At 46.7% G+C, this 19,952-nt stretch overlaps 2 protein-coding genes across 6 annotated transcripts; one reads left to right on the top strand and one right to left on the bottom strand.

The window, feature by feature from the left end:
* Positions 1 to 146: 146 nt before the first annotated feature.
* On the bottom strand, positions 147 to 4,310 carry nagk (N-acetylglucosamine kinase). The gene is made up of 10 exons (XM_084003732.1): positions 4,238 to 4,310; positions 2,453 to 2,537; positions 2,232 to 2,330; positions 2,014 to 2,155; positions 1,570 to 1,680; positions 1,376 to 1,488; positions 1,215 to 1,302; positions 1,042 to 1,139; positions 861 to 939; positions 147 to 782 (listed from the first exon to the last, which is right to left on the bottom strand). Exons 1-10 carry the CDS (start codon positions 4,264 to 4,266, stop codon positions 580 to 582), a joined length of 1,047 nt encoding a protein of 348 aa, XP_083859858.1. The 5' UTR covers positions 4,267 to 4,310; the 3' UTR covers positions 147 to 579.
* A 1,776-nt stretch (positions 4,311 to 6,086) lies between these two features.
* dok1b (docking protein 1b) lies at positions 6,087 to 18,665 on the top strand. Of its 5 annotated transcripts, none has more exons than XR_014596649.1 (6): positions 6,087 to 6,447; positions 13,916 to 14,239; positions 14,608 to 14,707; positions 14,793 to 14,965; positions 15,496 to 17,208; positions 17,241 to 18,665. XR_014596649.1 is itself a non-coding variant. In XM_084003717.1 (5 exons), exons 1-5 carry the CDS (start codon positions 6,391 to 6,393, stop codon positions 16,858 to 16,860), a joined length of 2,019 nt encoding a protein of 672 aa, XP_083859843.1. In that variant the 5' UTR covers positions 6,087 to 6,390; the 3' UTR covers positions 16,861 to 18,665. The 5 variants fall into 5 exon arrangements, 1 of the variants encoding a protein (XP_083859843.1); XR_014596650.1 differs by having other exon boundaries at positions 15,496 to 17,272; positions 17,321 to 18,665; XR_014596651.1 differs by having other exon boundaries at positions 15,496 to 17,288; positions 17,321 to 18,665.
* Positions 18,666 to 19,952: the final 1,287 nt, after the last annotated feature.

Below are 19,952 nucleotides of genomic sequence, written 5' to 3'. Positions count from 1 at the left end.
GGACATGTCCCCATAATGTGAATGACATGATGTATTGGTGACAAGTAGACGTGGGGTAATAGACCATCTACTAGAAACAAACACAAGTGTGCAAAAGATGAATAAAATGTTTCATTTTTCAGCCTATAATAACCACAACATGAACAAAAAGTGAGCATTTTTAATTTAAAAAATGTGGAAATTCACATAAGACACAACAGTGACCTCATTCATCTTGGGATCAGAGAATATTTGCAACCCTGAATGAGTTTTCTGTCACGTTAACAGTATTTTATTATTAGGAATGTCAAACGTAAACAAGTGTTGTAAAGGTACAAAGATTTGCAATCACAATAAAATAAAAGTAATATCAATTTAGTTGTCAAAAAAGTTGCAATGCAACTTTAAAAGACAAGAATTGGAGTATTTTCAACCTTCTTCTTGGTATCTTGTTGTGAGATCAAACCAAGTGCTACCATCTTTCATTAATTGTTACAATAATCATCATTGCAGTAGGTAAACAAGGAGGATTAGAGCAATACAGCATCCCTTTAGCTGAACACTGATTGGTTCAGATCTACAGGACGTTCAGTTTCTCTCTCATTGGATGCTGTTGAAAGTGTGCCGGTAGAAGACTTTAGCGTTAGCTTTGTAATCCAACGGCAAGGTTTCGCCGATACTCTGAGCACCCAGACTAGCGCCACCAAGCGCTGAGGACTGCTGCAAAAGCAGGAGGCTGTAGCCATGGAAACGGCCCTTGAACTTGTCAGATGATGCCACTTTATCCAAGACCTCCGTGAAGCCTGCACAGAAACAAAGAGAGGAGTTTTGGTGGGCTTTCTTCAGCTGGGCCTCGTGGTCTTGGTTTGGGGGACACTGACCTGGACTCAGAAGATCCCAGCTCTTCCACACGGAGCCCACACAAAGGATGGGCAGGCCCAGCTCCCCGCTCAACAGAGGCTGGACGCATCCCAAGAGAGAGAGACCAAGACATTGGTGTGTGAATGTTTAGAACAAGTGACTGTGGAGATGTGTGTGTGTGTGTGTGTGTGTGTAGGATACCTCCTGTGCTTCAGGTAAGACTGCTTCTATATGTTTGGCCAGGATCCTTCCAGCCTGCATGAACACGTGCCGACAGAGAGCATCGCCTGCTTCTGCACCTGAACACGAGCACACGTCCATTCAAATCTTTTACTTTGTGACTGGAACCAAACAGGAAGTGATGTGGCGCCTACCTTCAGCCAGCTTCTTGCACAAACCGGCAAAGTGGGACTTCTGGAAGTTTCTGTAGAGGTGCGGCAGCATGCCCATCAAATTTGACACCTGGGATTAATTGTAGTTTTTTTTTCATTTCTGCATTTTTTTCCACAAGGCATTCTGACGGACTGTAACTAACCTGGAAGTATTCCTCCATGGCCTTTCTGACGAGTGTGATGTCATGAGGAGGAGCCGCCAGCTTGTCTTCGGCGTCAAACACCGTCTTCACCGCCAAGTGAGAGATCCAGAACGCTGAGACATGCAGACGTGTTCAAAGACTGTGGTCCGATCAGTAAAGCTAGAAATGATTCATATACAAATTGCCATGGTTACCTGACCCTTCATCACCCATCATGTGACCCCAGCCTCCACAGCCGACCTCTGATCCACTGGGGTTGACCAACTTGCAGTTCGATCCGGTCCCTGATATCAACACTGCTCCTCCTACAGGGAACAGCAGTCAGTCTGAGCTTACATTATATGACAGGAGTGATGACGCTGCTGAGCCATAAAGTGTGGAAAGACATACAATAAATGAGATCACTTTGATACTGAGCCACCTAAGGGGGTAAAGTATCAAGCTGGATTTCAACTGTATCTTTGAGTATATTTCAAATATAAATATAGATGCTACAGTATACATTGTTTTATCACATTTTATATACATGTTTTGGTTTAAATAATAAGTGATGAAATGCCGTGTATCTGCAGGCTGCTCTCACACGCTGCTCCAGCACTCTTATGTTGAACCTTGCCTGCACTGCAAAGACTAGTTACCGCGATCACTGGCGGTCGCCATGGCGCCGATTGCATCCGTGGTGATGAAGTAGTGCTGGCTGAGAGTGGGGAACCGTTGCTTCATGTCAGCGATCAGTTTGTCAATGGCGGCTTTCTGCTCCCCTCCACTCAGAGACATGCCCTGCACGTACAGGAAGGCAGTGATGACATCACACTTCCATGAGGCGGATCAGCATTTGACAAACACTGGGACTGACCAATAAGCACAGTGGCGTGTTCGGATCCAGCCCTGCCTCCATCTTGGCTCTCTGGATCATGTCGTTGATGGTTTCGATACATTTGTCCACTCCGACCAACTGTGTACATGCAATCAGATGTTGGTCTTATGAGAAACATAAACACAAAGCCCCACATCCCCGTGTTCCTCCACTCCCCCTCGCTGCCATCCGTACTTCATCCTACGTTTCTACTCCCTCACCCAGTGGTTGGTGGACGGGCCCTCCGTCTCTGCCAGGATCCTTCCATCTGCTGCCACCAGCACTGCTTTGGAATGGGTCCCTCCACTGGAGAGACCAGAGAGACACCAGAGAGACACCAGAGGGGACGGGAGAGACCAGAGGGAACGGGAGAGACCAGAGACAGACCAGAGGGGACGGAAGAGACCAGAGAGACCAGAGAGAGACCAGAGAGAGACCAGAGAGAGACCAGAGGGGACGGGAGAGACCAGAGAGAGACCAGAGAGGACGGGAGAGACCAGAGAGAGACCAGAGGGGATGGGAGAGACCAGAGGGGACGGGAGAGACCAGAGAGAGACCAGAGGGGATGGGAGAGACCAGAGGGGATGGGAGAGACCAGAGAGAGACCAGGGAGAGACCAGAGAGAGACCAGAGAGAGACCAGAGGGGACGGGAGAGACCAGAGAGAGACCAGGGAGAGACCAGAGGGGACGGGAGAGACCAGAGAGAGACCAGAGAGAGACCAGAGGGGACAGGAGAGACCAGAGAGAGACCAGGGAGAGACCAGAGGGGACGGGAGAGACCAGAGGGGACGGGAGAGACCAGAGAGAGACCAGAGGGGATGGGAGAGACCAGAGAGAGACCAGAGGGGACGGGAGAGACCAGAGGGGACGGGAGAGACCAGAGAGAGACCAGAGAGAGACCAGAGGGGACGGGAGAGACCAGAGAGAGACCAGAGAGGACGGGAGAGACCAGAGAGAGACCAGAGGGGATGGGAGAGACCAGAGGGGACGGGAGAGACCAGAGAGAGACCAGAGGGGATGGGAGAGACCAGAGGGGATGGGAGAGACCAGAGAGAGACCAGGGAGAGACCAGAGAGAGACCAGAGAGAGACCAGAGGGGACGGGAGAGACCAGAGAGAGACCAGGGAGAGACCAGAGGGGACGGGAGAGACCAGAGAGAGACCAGAGAGAGACCAGAGGGGACAGGAGAGACCAGAGAGAGACCAGGGAGAGACCAGAGGGGACGGGAGAGACCAGAGGGGACGGGAGAGACCAGAGAGAGACCAGAGGGGATGGGAGAGACCAGAGAGAGAACAGAGGGGACGGGAGAGACCAGAGGGGACGGGAGAGACCAGAGAGAGACCAGAGGGGATGGGAGAGACCAGAGGGGACGGGAGAGACCAGAGAGAGACCAGAGGGGATGGGAGAGACCAGAGAGAGACCAGAGGGGACGGGAGAGACCAGAGGGGACGGGAGAGACCAGAGAGAGACCAGAGGGGACGGGAGAGACCAGAGAGAGACCAGAGGGGATGGGAGAGACCAGAGAGAGCACCAAGAACAAGAAAGACAGGATGAGAGGTGTTAGTCCCGCCGTGGGGTAATGTTCAGGGTTTAAGCAGCACAAAGGGGATCTGCAAATAACAGAAGCATCAGTAGCAGATGCAAAATACAATACTAGACTTTGTACACAAACGGTAAACAGTATACAGTAACAGTATAAAACCAGGTGACAGTTAAAACAAACATGCATTTGCTGCGATATATAAAGACACGAATAGTAGTTTCCTTTTTAAGTGGGAAACGCTTCATAAAGACGCATATTTGTAGATAATGTGAGGGAGAGGAAGTGGTCACGTGACACAATAAAAAAGACGCTTCCCCGGTCAGAACACGGATCTATGAAACACTTAACGACTGTAACAACAGCGAACACACCGACAGCAGCCTGGAACACACACACATGAACTGATGGTTGACACATCAAATCTAATCGTCGCTTTAGTTGAATATGTGAACTCGTTCTCACCCCTCTACTCCGCCGAACACTGACGCCATCCTTTATTTCCTGCTTTAGATTTCCATATGCACTTACAGTTCGCAAATATCGCGAGAGCGGCAGCTGAGCTCCTTCCTGCAATGCTGCTAAATGTGCTCTAGGTGGCGACCGTGCTTTTCATTTGTTAACGGGAAATCGTTTGATGAATATAATTCAAATCTCTGAGGTTTATAACTAACTGTAGAGCCCTTACTCATCACTGTGAGTTGTATTCTCGAGTGGGATGGCCTTCTTTGTCCACCAGGAGGCTGGGTCGCTGGTGCACTTTTATCTACAAGGCCATGCTTGGGCTACTGCCATCCTACATCTGTCATTTAATCACACGGAGAAGTGTTGATTCTTATGGTTTGCGTTCAAACGATCAGTTGTTGTTGTCTGTTCCATTTGCCCGCACAGAACTGGGAAAAAAGGTTTTCGTCTATTCTGCTCCTTCTACCTGGAACATGCTGCAAAAAAGATTGGAAATTAACTGAATTGATATCTTTGAATGCTTTTAAATCCAGGCTGAGAGCACTCGAGACGACCTCCTTTACTTGTTACTGTATTTTATAATTGTTGTCTGTATATTGTAACTTTGTAACTTTTGCTGCCTCTTGGCCAGGTCTCCCTTGAAAAAGATGTTTTTAATCTCAATGGTACTTTCCTGGTAAAATAAAGGTTAAAAAAAAAAAAATCTCCCTCACACCTTGTAAAAATACTTTTATTAAAACTGCACAATTTACTCTCACTGTTCTTCTGTGTGTGCGCGCGTACTCGCGCTCGCGCGCGTGCTTTTCGACAACATGCACTGAATCCTCGCTCACATCCCTGTTTGGATGACTGCACGTACATTTGTAAAAATAAATAAATAACTATAAAAAGTAATAAAATAATTGCCGAGCTCCGGACCGGCGACCTCATAGCTCCACCATGGTGGCTCATGGTCTAAAACCCACTCAGTGTCAAGTATATGCCGAATATACAAACGGAGATTTAGCACCATTTTCAAAAGAACAACAACTTTAAGTCACACTGTGAGCCAGCAGGAGGCATCTGTAACACATTCACTTTGGGGGCAGCTTCACTTTGCCAACACAGGCTCTTTAAAAACATAATATATAGCCTACACTTCTCTGGCTACTTGAACTGTGTGTGGTATCTCTGTAGTTATTTATCCCAGATTAAGCCCGCTCTGACTTGATGTCTTCGTGTGAGGAATAGCAGCAGGTTTGTGTGAGGTGTAGTCCTGCCGGGATGCCCAGCAGCTTATTTGCCAAATCAACATCATCTGTTGTTACATGCAGTCAAAAGTACCATTTACATCATGCATATGTATCTGAGAAAGTGCGTGTCAGAGCTGAAACCGACAGAAGTTACACAAGAGTGAGGAGGTGGGAGGAGAGGAAGAAGAGGAGCGGCTCGTGCGCTCAGCACGCGCAGCGTCAAGCACCGCCGCCGCACTCCCAAACCGGATGTGAAGTCTTTCACAGTTCAAACTCATGAACTAGTCTAGGAATCATCAGATGGAATAAACAACGATGATAGGATTCATGACCTTCATTTGCACGATTCACTTTACATTCAAGTTGTGTTTTTTTTTGCTGTATTTTGATTAATTGCAAATATGTTGGTACCTTATACACGTTATCTAGTAAAAGCATAATGTCAATTGAAGTAAAAGAGACTTTAAGGCGACACTTTGAGGACCTGGAAATCAAATCCAAACGCTAGATTATATCTGTAATGCACTGTGCCACCTGATGTTCATTAGTCAGACCTTTATTTTGAAAGTTGTAGCCGGAAGCTTTACTTATCTATTAAGTGTGGCTTTCCACTGTCCCAGCCCAACAGGAGGGAGAGAGAGGCGACAGACAGGCTACCACCGACAACATTTGGTCACATCTAAAGTTCGTCGGGACCGCGGCGGCTTTCTGGACCTCTTTTATCTCCATGACGACACCGTCCACTGAGCGCGAGCGCTACGAGAGGCGCGTTTAACGGCTGGGGGCGGAAGTGAGACAAGGGGGAAGTTGAGAGGGGATATAGGACAGGACCCCTAAAGAGTGATTTCCCTGAGTCCTGTTCAGTCAAGTTGAAGTGGACCTGGTGTTGTAGAAGAAGGGCGGCCCTGCAGCGTCCGCGGCATGGACATCCACGTGAAGGACGGACAGCTGTATGTGCAGCATCAGAAGTTTGGGAAGGTAAGTCACAGACACAGATGTGTTCATGACGAGGAGTAACTGTAGCTAGTGATCCCATAATGAGCACCGTGGATGCTATACACCATCAACATGATACGAGCTACAGACATGTAATATGAATATAATGATCCAGTAATATATGAGGACACACAATAAAAGTAGCTGCATGTTTCCACCAACAAGCTTTGCATGAATATTATAGGAAACCTACAGCCACTGCTGCCCATCACAAGTAAGTCCTCATATCTCTGACTAAATCATTAAACGGGTCCTCTCCAGGAACACTGTAGGAATGGTGAGGCAAACACCACATGCTTATCAGACTAATCCAGCCTGTTGATGTCAGTTCATGTAGACATGAAGATAGTAGACATTGCATCTTGGCAGCAGAAGGAGGCGCTCTCTCTGAAACCTCATTGTTCGGGGCCTTCCATTAAGTCTAATATGTCTTTAATTCATACACATGTGACGTTTACTTGGTGCCATTCCCAGTATTAAACCATAAGGGAGGAACGTTTTACGTCATGACAAATAAATAGAACACATCATGGTGCAATTACAGGCAAGTCATTGTTGGCCAGCGTCGTCAGACACCGTACACGCAGAGAAAGGAAGTAGTAGCAGCGCTGCTCTGATCCGGCCCTGTTTTAATGTGGTGATGTGGAGGTGAAGCTGCTGTGTGTGAGGTGAAGGTGTAAAGCTACTGTGTGTGAGGTGAAATTGCTGTGTGTGAGATGAAGCTGCTGTGTGTGAGGTGAAGCTGCTGTGTGTGAGGTGAAGGAGTGAAGCTGCTGTGGACGTCTGAGTGTGAGCGAAGATGCATGTGCACGTATGAGCTGCTCACCCTCCCCATCGTACTCCTTAACGATCAGTCAATGACGACAGACAGACAGACAGACAGACAGGCAGGTAGGCAGACAGGCAGGCAGACAGACAGACGACACTTTGAGAGTTGTTGTTGCTTGTGTTTTCACATGAAGACATATTTCCACTTCATCAGTCTTTACTCTGACACCTCCATCGTTCCTCCAGCGGCTGAATGTCATGAGAGCACCTGTGGGTGGCTTTCAGTCTCTGGCCTCCACGCAGCCTTGCCTTGGCTCTCGGTGCACCGCTGGATAAGAACTCACTCTTTGAGATCCGTGAGAGGGTCTTTGTCCGTCTGTGTGTGTCTCTGGTCATGTGACATGGATCAACAAAACGTTCTGGCCCTGTCTCCTGCCCGGAAATCACCAATCCATAATAGATATTCATACTTCCAAACCACAACTTTCAATGCCTTTTAGAAACAATAGAACATGAACGAACAAAAATGATTAACAGAGTAGAGGAGAGAACAAACAAAAACCAAGAATAGAAAATCATATTTCAGGAAGCTGCAAGTGTTGAAACTGGGTTGAGGTTTGCTGGGTGAATTATGCAATCATTAGAGCTGTCAGTGGACACACACACACACACACACACACACACACACACACACACACACACACACACACACACACACACACACACACACACACACACACACACACACTCATGTAGGCTCGTTCCTACGTGCACAGTCGGAAAATGTGACTTAAGAGTGCAGCAGCAACGTGTTGCCCAGGTTTCTGTTTCTGCTGTTTTATGTGAAGTTTCTGCAGCAGGCTTCTATGTAAACCATGAGGATGCATCCAGCTCTCATTTGACAGACTTTGGTAACCACCTCCCATATCCACTAGTTCACAGTGTTAGGGGGAGAACTCAAAGAATCAAGGAGAATTGTGTTCAAATGTTTCTCAGGTATGTTATGCAAATAACAAAATCCAGGTAGGTTTGGTCCAAACTAAGCACTAGTTATTACACCCAGAAGAGTTCAGACGCTCCAGCAGGGAAATGGAGGAAAGCATTGGCTTCATCATCATTTGGATTGATGATTGTGTTTCGTCACTGAGCATTTTTTTTGCATTTGTTGTTTTCTGAATCAACCTTTTGAACTTGCCAGCACTCGTTTTGTGTAATATTCCCAAAAGAATCAGATGAATTCAGTGTTGGTCCAGGCCCATGCATGTGCAAACCATTAGATCAGTTGGTGGACAAAAAAATAAATAAAATGGAAACAATATGTTTTAGTTTGTCAAATGATTTAATAAAATGCCCCATTTTTTTTATAGATTCCAGCTTCTGTTTCCGAGTTGAATTTCTCTGAACAAATATGAAAGACTAGAGACAAGATAGAAAGTGTTTATGAACAATCCCCAGATATCCTCTCCAACACTGCAGGACACGGAGACACAATCTGCTGCTGTCTCTTCAGTTTGACGCACATGCCGTTACAAAGGTATTCATAACATCCAAAGCATGACACCGTGTCAGCCAATCAAAATCACACGTGAAAAATGCCGGAGTGTAACGCATGCCAAATACTTGTGGTGATGAGCTGCAGCTGAGACGTGTGTGTACAGTAGACGTGGTGAGCAGCGGGCCGGAGTCGACCCGTTTACACGTGTAGACGTCGTCGTGGCTCAAACATGCAGCACAGCGATGTGAGTGTGTGTATGATTTAGTGCTTTGTCTGCCACACACACAATCATCCAAGATACTTGATCTGCAGTCTGTAGTTTTGCTTTTGGTTTGGATCACGGTGCAGGTTGGCTGCTTATCAGGACCTCTTCTTATCAAGGTCAGGTTGGCATATTATTTCAACCTGGAATTGGAATATTGCTGGAAACAAAACCCTGTTTTGGAAGCAGATTGAAGCTGAATTCATTCTTAATGACGACAACATGCTGTTTGGTTCTGCTTTGCATTAAAAATAAAGTAAAATGAATGAATAATAATACATGAACATCTTGTCAGGTGAATGACATGTTGGCTGTTTCATATTGTCAGTGAGCTGTTTCTGTGGGATTGTGATGATGACATTTGAATGGCTCAGGCTCTGTTTTAAAGTTGCCTTTGGTTGAGTTGGAACATCATGTGGAGGTTGCTCCTGGAGAAGGTTTGTAGCATCACTGCTGGACGAGCAGCTCTCCCTCCCATTACTGGTACAGCTCATCTTCATCTTCTAACGGACACACTTGTCTTTGGACTGTTCATACTAAGTCTATCATGCTGTCACCTGTGTTGACCAGTCATGAACTTCATATGGACTAGACTGTAGAAGTGGACGTAGTCATGGCGATCATCTGGTTTGTGGACTAGGGTTTTGAAGCCTCGAGTTGTCAGCCGTAGCCATCTTGGATTTCTTACAACTAGTAAATGGAAGTGACCATATTTGGACTGTGGAGGAGTGACGGGTGGATCTGACAAACACAAGTGGCAGAGCAGCACCCTTACTGGATCTGGAGCCATCTGGATTCTGGTGTGAAGCTGCTTACAAAGTTAGCTTCATAATTCAACTTTACAGCTAAGTGTTAAAGTATCAAGGCAATGGTAACGACCTGTCCATCACAAGGTAGCCCAGCCTCTAAATGGACCATAATGTACTAAAAGAACATCATGCTGGATTGAAGAAGACTTGAAACTAGAGATTGAGACCATAAACTCATGTTTACAATGTTTACTGACATAATACATCAAGTAGAAGCAGACTTTCTCATAGACTTCATGCAGTCAGACTTCTTTTTGCAACCAGAGGAGTCGCCCCCTGATGGCCAGCAGAGAGAATGCAAGTTTAAGGCACTTCAGCCTTGGCTTCATTTCTCTCTAATCTCATATTCTCTAGACTCGTCTTTGTTGTGATCTCACCTGACAACAAAACCGCAACTTTGTCAACTTCAGTGTTGAATGTCAGAGACCTGAAAGATGGAGTTTCTGAAAACCTTCCTTTATACAGGAAAATCAAACAAGACATGTTTTGCTTTGTTTTAAAGACATCTAATCTAATGTGTTAATGTACTGACTAGTGGGCACATGAACAAGAAAACTCTGCAAGGCCTCCAAAGGAAAGCAACGATTAATTTCACAAGCATTCACAATGATACGTGCACTATGGGACATTATAGGATTTTATCGCAGATCGCGCTAAAAACAAGTTGATTGTGGTGAATTTCCATTATCAGGATAATCATAAATATCGTGAAAACACTGTCTACTTTGTTATCATGGTAAAGAAGTGAAAAATAGAGCCTGCATGTTTTAAATAACACTGGATACAAAAATGTATTTTTCTTTTATCATATCCTTAATTATACAGGAAGAATTTATGATTTATGATCATCTTATTCAAGATTTTAGATTTCTTTTCACTAAAAGGATGTCACTAAAGAAATGTGTCTTATCGGTGACACAATAAAAGCATTTGTTTCTTAACAAAGTGTAAAGTGATGTTTTCGTGCTATTTTAAGAGTTTGAAGCATATTTCGAAGATCGTCGGGATAATATCGTGAATCACAATTATTTTGGCAAGATGATCGTGACATGAAATATTCGTCTCCCGCCTAGCTTGTGCTTGCCTTCATTCTGCATTCATGACAAATAAACAAGGAAGTCATATTGTTGTGCACTTGTCAAGTCCATTAGAGATGGGTTTCATTTCTTCGACCAGCTTGACGCAGCTGATGCTGAACGTCACTCACAAAGAGAATATGTGGAGAAGGACAAACAAAAGAAAACACAATGTTGATTATCTTTTGACCTTCACAATCATAGTGTTGCCTTTCTTAAGAACGTCAATGATTAACGCAACAGCAATTGAATTGGTCAATATGACGATAAAGTGTCCTTGTGACAGATACTGAACCACGACCCCTGAAGGCCACGCCACGGTGTGTGAATGAGTTAGAGTAGATCCTGATGGGCTGTGTGTGTGTGTGTGTGTGTGTGTGTGTGTGTGTGTGTGAATGTAGACAGTGTAAATAGCCTTGAGTGGTCAAACAGAAAAGACTAGAACAGCGCTGTAGAATTGCAGGTCCATTCTGGTGAACAGACAGGACACCAGGGAGGAAGTCTCTCTCTCTCTCTCTCTCTCTCTCTCTCTCTCTCTCTCTCTCTCTCTCTCTCTCTCTCTCTCTCTCTCTCTCTCGCTGTCATGCTCTTTTTTTTGCATAATTTCCACTCAGTATTAGCTGATAACGGTCCGTTGCCTTATATGGAGCAGCTGTTTCTCTCTCTCTCTCTCTCTCTGTCTCCCACACACACACACACACACACATACGCACACACACATCTAAGGACCCTTTTGCAACAGGGGTTAATGTTTGTTGTCCTGTTCATGTTTACTGCACAATCACACGTTTGTTAAGATGTGTGTCTGCATGCACTTGTGCAACAGATGGTTCAGAATGCACAGAGGGAATAACAAAGAGATGCACACACACACACACACACACACACACACACACACACACACACACACACCCACAATGAGACACACCTGGATGCAGAAGGAGGAAGTGAAGAGCAGCCTGGGTAATGATAATCCCACACGTTTCCTGTCCTTTCTGGCAGTTAGTCAGGTCGGGTCACGTGTGAGTGCGTGCATGTACATGTGCACGTGTTGAAGCCCGTTGTGTACGGCACTTCAAATTAACATGGATTCTTGTCATTTCTGTTCTTGCCATAATTGTGATGGTTACAATTCATGAGCATTATGGCGACTGAGTCCCAACTGGTTTGGGTTTATTGTTAAATTAAGTGTTGAATAATTAATTTGATTTAAAACATGCAAATACTATAATTCAACCGTAACACTCACTCATGTCTCTGAATAAGATGAAATACGTACATCTACAATTCTGTGTGAATTTCTGGTATATCATAGCATTTGACCACAATCACATATACTACTTCCTTTAGTGATTGCACATAATGTCACATAGAGTGTGTCATCATGTCCATTGTTAGCAGTGCACATCTGGAGTCCTGCCGTGTGTGTTTTATTGTTCAGTATTTGGTGTTGTATTGTTTAGTTCTGTCCCTTTGTGTGCGTTGCTTCCTCTCTGCCGTCCTCAGGGAGGGAGAGGGCACCTGTTACCTACTTGTGGACCGGCTCATACTGTGAACAACACCATCTCTCAGTGTGATTATGTTGACCTGTTGTCTCGGTTGAGTCCCAGGTCTAGTTGTGATGAGGGCTGTCACACGAAGCCTTTCCTCTTCTGTGAAGGTTTAGTGTTAATGTGTGTAACATCACCCAGAGGTGCTCGGGTCATTCCACTGAGCTGTGTTTACTGTGAATGCTGTTTTACTACAGCAGTACCAACCCACACAAACTGTTTTCTTTGATTCAACTGCAATAAACAGATAAATATGCTGAAGTAACTATATACTGATGACAATTTGTAAAAAGTCTGAAGTCATGGTTTGTTAGGTCTGCAAGACGACTAGAAAATAACTTGTTGTTTGTTTTCTCAATGGAGTTGGGATCGATTGGAGGAAGGCTACACTAACATTGTAGCTGCTCCATCAACACTCCAAATAGGTCATCGAGACATAAATGCTGCAGTGACCACAGACAGTCTCGGATTTCTCCACATAGTTTTATTGTCTCTGTTTTGTCTCTATTTGTTATTCAGTGGCGACGGAGGAGAATCTCAATGCTGATAGGCCTTCGCATCATGCAAATGATTCATTCCAACAATGTGTGTCTTTGCATTGACTTTTTATACGAAAATCCCCTTTGTGTTTGGTGTGAACGTACCTTAAGAGACCTGGAAATATCAGTTTGGTTCATATCATCAGATATCGGTTATAAAAAGAGAAGCCAAACCTTCTACCCATTCAATTTATGATCTCAGTAAACATTGTAAACATGAGTTTATGGTCTCAATCTCTAGTTTCAAGTCTTCTTCAATCCAGCATGATGTTCATTTAGTACATTATGGTCCATTTAGAGTCCACCAGACCAGAAAGCAGGGGATGCTTTAGGGGCGGGGCTTACCTGCTGATTGACAGGTCGCTACCACGCTACCAATGCATTAGCTACTAAGATGACTTTAACACTTAGATGTGAAGATGATCTTGAATTATGAAGCTTTGTTAGCAGCTTCACACCAGAATCCACATGGATCCAGATCCAGTATGGGTGCTGCTCTGCTGCTTGTGTTAGTCAGATCCACCTGTCGCTCCTCCACAGTCCAAATATGGTCACTTCCTTTAGTAGCTGCAAAATAATTCAAGATGGGTGAAACTCGAGGCTTCAAAAACGTAGTCCACAAACCAATGGGTGACGTCGCCATGACGACGTCGACTTATATGATTTTCAAGATTTCAGAAATGGCCTTCTGGCCTTAAATGTTGGTTTACTGATATTTAGAGGAAACAAAATGCATTGCGTATTGTTGATGTATATAAATGAGAAATGATGCATTCAAAAGTAACAAAAGATCTGAAGAAGTTAAATCAACTAAAAATTGTATCAGAACAAGTAAACAAAATGCAAACCCAAAGAACAAAAATGGTTGTCATACATTTTAATACATTAACATTGTAATTGTAATAATATGAATATTTTTAAATGTCCTCCTGTCATTTTCCCCCTCATCAGAAATGGAAGAAGAACTGGTTCGTCCTCTACCCCGCCAGCCAGAATGGCATCGCCCGCCTCGAGTTCTTCGACTCACCCTCTGGCGGAGGGGGCGGGGCCGGAGGAGGCTCTGGAAGTGGGTCCAATGAGAAAACCAGGAAGCTTGACAAGAAGATCATCCGCCTGTCTGAGTGCATTTCCATCCTGCCGGCACTGACGGAGAGCTGTCCCAAAGACAACATGGCAGCCTTCTGTGTGGAGACCAACGACAAGACGCACGTGTTCGCTGCTGAGAAGAACGTTGCCAAGGACTGGATGGATACCATGTGTGACATCGCGTTTCAGGTATCTTCTCTGCACAGGTCTTTATGTGTGTTCAACATAACCAAGAATATTTCAATGAAAAAAAACAATTGAGTTGGTCAGAAAATGCTGAAGAACGGCTTCTTTATTGTGCAGCTCAGTTCTTTTTTGTTTGGGTCTTCCAAAATGTCCCACATGCCCCACATGAGTGTGTGTGCAGGCCACAGCTTCTATTGTGTGCACTCAGTAACTTTACACATGTCTGCAGAGAGGAAGCCGGAGGGACTCTCTTTTCCCTCGTCCCCTTCTCTCACTCTTTGCCTCCTCTGTGCTTCCACTGGTTCAACTGGAACCATTCGACCCATGAACACTGAAAACCCTAATGTGGCGTCTTGATTGTGTGTTGGCAGGGAGGAGGCGGCAGCAGCACCGGTACTGCTGCAGACTCGAACGGAGGAACCCAGGACCTGCAGATGTCTGAAAACCTCATCTACTACTCCAGAGAGGAGGGTCAGGACACCAAACGGCCTGGATTCATGTGAAGAACACACTGAAATGAAGAGAATGTAAAACACCTCCTATCTTCTCGTTGCAGTGAATGAGTTCTGGGTGAGCATTCAGCGCACCGAGGTGTCCGAGCGCTGCGGGCTGATGGGAAACTACTGGCTGAAAGCAGAGAACGACGTGTTGATCCTGAAGGACCCAAAGACCAAGAGGAATGTTCTGGTGTGGCCCTACAAGCTGCTGAGGAGATACGGCCGAGACCGGGTGGGTGATCTCCAACCTTCTCACACCTGACACGTTGAGGCAGAGGAAGTTCTGTTTCAGCCCAGACGGCAGCGTTTCAGCGTTGGAGGAAGTCGTGTGATGCATTTAGCGGCAGTGCTTGTGCGTGTGGTCGGAGCGTCGCCGTCTATTCAGAGTGTGGTGCTTCACAGCGAGACCGGGGTTTTAAAAAGACTGATGACGAGCTGTCTGTCCACACGTTTATTTCAAAAGAGCGATGCTGTGATCATACGCACATACAACATACAAAGAAGAGGAATTCATCAGGTCTGAAAACGAAAGCAGGACAAGGATGTTTGTTATGGAATCAAATTTACCAGCAAGTCAAAGCACCCAAGTAATAAAACAGATAATACTGAGAAAAGAGAAAAATGAAACTGAGTGGAAAAAGGAAGCGAGTCTTCTTCTTGTGCCAAGTATTTGATAAATGAGTGTTGACTGGAACACAGTGCTGACTAGCTGCTATGACTGCAGAGCGTCTGTTCTCACACACACTTTTCTTTCCGTCTTAGGTGATGTTTTCGTTCGAGGCGGGCCGCCGCTGCGACTCGGGCCCCGGGACCTTCACCTTTGAGACCAAACAAGGCAACGAGATCTTCACGCTGGTGGACCAGGCCATCCGGTCACAGAAGGTCCTGGCTGAGGAGCGCCACCTCAGCTGCCCCATCAACTTTGACCCAGAATGCCCTGCGTCGCTGCAGCAGATCCGTAACACCGTTCCCAGCGGCGTGGTGGCAGGGAGCGGCGACAGCAGCAGCTGCAGCAGCCGGGAGGCAGACGGCGATTCAGGCGGCAGCAAGCCGGGCTCTGCTGACGGCGTGCTCGGGAAGAGAGAGGGTGGAGACGGAGGAGGAGGAGGAAGGGGGCAAGGCACAGCAGGAGCACTCAAGGGGAGGAGTTTACCAGACCCACCAGTCATGTTGGGGAGTTGCGGGGCCCCTCCAAAGTCTCCCAGGGGACAGGCGGCAGCGAAAGGTCTTTCCTCAGCTGATGAACATGCAAGTCTTTACTCTGAGCCAGCAGATTCAGTCCGCCTGCCTCTGCACAGCGCCGACTGCCTCTACTCTGACCCAGTGGACAGCATCAAAGGCCAAAGCCAGCCCAGCAGCCCAGCCACCCATCCAGTGCCCACCCCACGCCTCCGCCCAGTAGGAGATGAGGCTTCGGGGGTCGGCGTCCCGGTGGATCATCTCGTATGCAGCAACACCAGGAAGCCCCCGGACCTGTACTCACACGTCTATGACCGGATCAGCCTGGAGCTGAACCAGAAAACCAGTGTGCTGAGTCTCAACGGGGGTGCAGGGGGAGGGAGAGGGGGGCACAGTAACAGGCGACCCCCAGGAGGTCAAGCAGAAGGGGCTTCATCACCTCCTGCTCCCCGTGTGGACCACATATACGATGAACCTGAGGGCTGCGCCAAAGGAGGCGCTCACAAGCCCGCTAATCTAGGAAGGAGTATTTACGACGAGGCCCGTTTGGAGCCACACAGCCAGAGGAGACAGGACGACCCGTCAGAAGACCCGGAGGCAAGTTACAGCACCCCCTCCCAAAGACACTCGCCCCCCCAGCTGGGCCCGAGCCGTGGCACGCCGCATCCTCCGGCCCCCAGGTGGCCCAAACCCGTCACCGCGCCCAAGCCGGGCAGAGGCGCTTTTGCTCGAAAGGAGCCCCTGCCGCTGCCTCCTGGGAAACATGGCGGCCCCGGCAGTAACGTGAACAACAACAACAATGTTTGGGGGGGAGGAGACGGGGGGAGGGAGCTGTACAGTCAGGTGTCCAAGCACAAACCTGCACCTGCTAAATCGTGGTACTCCCAGCAGCACCAGGCCACGCTCAGGTCACCTGATATCATCTACGACAACTTGGGAGATGTTTGACATCCTTCTTCTGCTACAGAGACTCAAGTGAAGCGTTTGTGAAGAGAGGACGTGTGTTGATGCACAAAACTCAGCTTCTAAAGCAGAATTCTTTGAGACAGTCGATTCATTAACAGTAGATTAGCTCCCAACTATGAGAAAAGCACATTACGGCTGCATTTTCAAAGTGTGTGTGTGTGTGTGTGTGTGTGTGTGTGTGTGTGTGTGTGGGAGAAAGAGGGAGTGAGTGTTTGGATGGTTAAACCATAACTGGAGTACCAAGCCACATTGTGGTTGGATGCAGCCATTTCACTTGAACACACACACACAGAAACCACTGGGATTTGCCAAGAGGAGCTGGGCCTCCAGGTCTCCAGGCCTCCGAGCCTCCAGGTCTCCAGGTCTCCAGGCCTCTGAGCCTCCAGGCCTCCAGGTCTCCAGGCCTCCAGGTCTCCAGGCCTCTGAGCCTCCAGGCCTCCAGGCTTCACTTTAACGAGCCCAGAGAGCGGCTTGGCTCTTCCTTTTTAAAGTCTGCCATGCTGATGACGTAACTGGGAAACAGGTTTTTGCACTGCTTAGGTTTGGAATGTCTTTGAGGCGAAGACTTTACCAAAAGGAGCTGATGTTTCTCTGTTTGTGTGTTCTGGACTGATTCATCATCCTAAATCCTAATAAAGACTGAGATCATATTCAACCCAGGACACTAATATGCGACATAGCAGCATTTTAGGATCCACTGAAATGGGAAAACCATTGTTGCTCCCGTTCTGGAGGAAGCATGGAACGTGGGATTTTAAGACTGGATCTTGGAAAAAGAGGTGACTTCCCACACAAGATAATCTTATTGAATCTTTACGTTTCTATGTACAGACTAAAAACGAAACTAATCGAAACCCTGCCATGTGTCACTGTGTGTGTGTATGTGTCATAAACAGCTGTGCTGTCTGTAAATATAACTATTAATAAAAATGGCTCCATGTTAAATACTTCCCAACAGTGAGTCTGTGAAGAAGAGAGCTCCCGTTGTTGCTGCTTGTCCGTCCCATCAGGAGCCAATCAGACACAGACTTTCTGTTCTGGACCGACCGGGGTGTGACCTCATCCTCCACTTCCCTCCCCGCTCCGTTTGTGTTGTTTCACTCCGTTTCCAGCCGCTCCATCACACCGTCAACCTCCAGCCCTGCAGAAGGAGGCAGAGCCTTTCTTCTGTCTCCCCCGTTCTCCCCTTTTCTCCCTCTGCATGAATTCTGTTGTTGCGTTGCCCCGGTGACAGTCAGCGGCGGCTGGTTTGTGCTGGACACGCTGTGCATTTTAACTGCAGATGGAGTGCAGTCGTACAGGAGGAGAGGAAAGAAGGGAGGAGGAGCTAATGGACATGATTATGTGGGAGTTTTAGTGTGAAGTGAAGATGATGAAGGAGTGAGAATAAAAAGATTTAAAGAGGAGAGACGGTGACATGATGAATGCTGGCTGGATGGAACAGTGTGTGTGTGTGTGTGTGTGTGTGTGTGTGTGTGTGTGTGTGTGTGTGTGTGTGTGTGTGTGTGTGTGTGTGTGTGTGTGTGTGTGTGTGCTTGGCTTGTATAACAGGTACAGAGTGTTCCCGTCACTGCTGCTCTTTATCCCCATCATTCCTCTTTATCTCTCTTTTCCTTTCTTTATTTACCCACCTGCTGCTGGACTACTTTCTGGACAGGAGAAGTAACTTGATTACACCCCCCCCCCCCCCCCCCACACACACACACACACACACTGTTTCTTCAGACAGAGTGGGGAAAGAATAACAGAACAGTAAGAAGAGAAAAAACGACAAACTCCTGTCTTTCTCATTAAACTCTGGGTGAACTCAATGGTGAACACAAGCATCGTACATCCACACACACACACACACACACACACACACACATACACATTTTCATGCTGTCAGCTGTTTGTTCTTTTATACACTTCCTCATTGGAATATCCCCTTTTACAGTGAGTGTGTCGAAGACAATTTCTCGAATGAATCAAAGTGAACCACCAAGCCTGAAGTGCCTTAAACTGTGATTCTCTCTGCTGGCCACCAGGGGGCGACTCCTCTCTGATTGTATAGAAGTCTATGAGAAAATGGTCCTACTTCTCTCTTGATGTATTATCTCAGTAAACATCGTAAACATGAGTTTATGGTCTCAATCTTGAAGTCATCATCAGTCCAGCATTATGTTCATTTAGTTCATGTAGAATATAATTAGCTTCTCGGATGGAAATGCCGACCACTGGGCTTCAAATCAAACTAATGGGTGACGTCACCATGACAACGTTCCTGTAAACATACATTGGGTGTCGCCTTCGAATGGAAGCAGATCAGATGTTTTCGGTGCTTTCTGTCACCTCCTCTCTCCTCCGCTCTCACCTTTTTCCTCACCTACTTTGACCTTTCACACATCTGCAGAACAGCTCGACTGATGAGTGTGTGTGTGTGTGTGTGTGTGTGGAGTTAGTTTAGTTGATGGTGTGTCCGGGTGACCGTGTGTCTGCATGCATGTGCATTCCTTGGCCTCATACTGAAAGCATACAGATGCCTCACTTCACAGTTTCACATCTACTTCTGACAGCTTTCACACGACGGCCAGTTTGATCGTTCGGCCCCAAAATAACCAAAACGCAACAAGGAGGGACTTTTAGATAAATGTTGAAATGCGTTCTTTAATACAGATTTAATCTGATGTGTAGGCGTGTGTGTTGGTGTTGTTACTATGGCGATATCTTTGGCCAGACAGTTTTGTCTGTAGACGTCTCACAAACAGATGATCATCACGTCACTCAGTCTTCCTGTCCTGGTCTCCGTCTGTCCTCGGCATCCTGTGAACCTCGTCTTGTCCTGAAGGCCCTGAAACCAGTTTTAACTACCAACTCCACTCTCAGTGTTTCTGTTCTGGACTGTGGCTGGCTTACACTCGTATATTTGTACAATCGTACACTTGTACATTTGTTAGGCCTCTAGACCTGCTTTATGCCTCAAGACCTGCTTTAGGCCTCTAGACCTGCTTTAGGCCTTTAGACCTGCTTCATGCCTCAAGACCTGCTTTAGGCCTTTAGACCTGCTTTAGGCCTCAAGACCTGCTTTATGCCTG

The sequence above is a fragment of the Eutrigla gurnardus genome (assembly GCF_963514095.1).
Source record: "Eutrigla gurnardus genome assembly, chromosome: 23".
NCBI lineage: Eukaryota > Metazoa > Chordata > Actinopteri > Perciformes > Triglidae > Eutrigla > Eutrigla gurnardus.
This window is presented reverse-complemented; position numbering and strand designations above follow the sequence as displayed.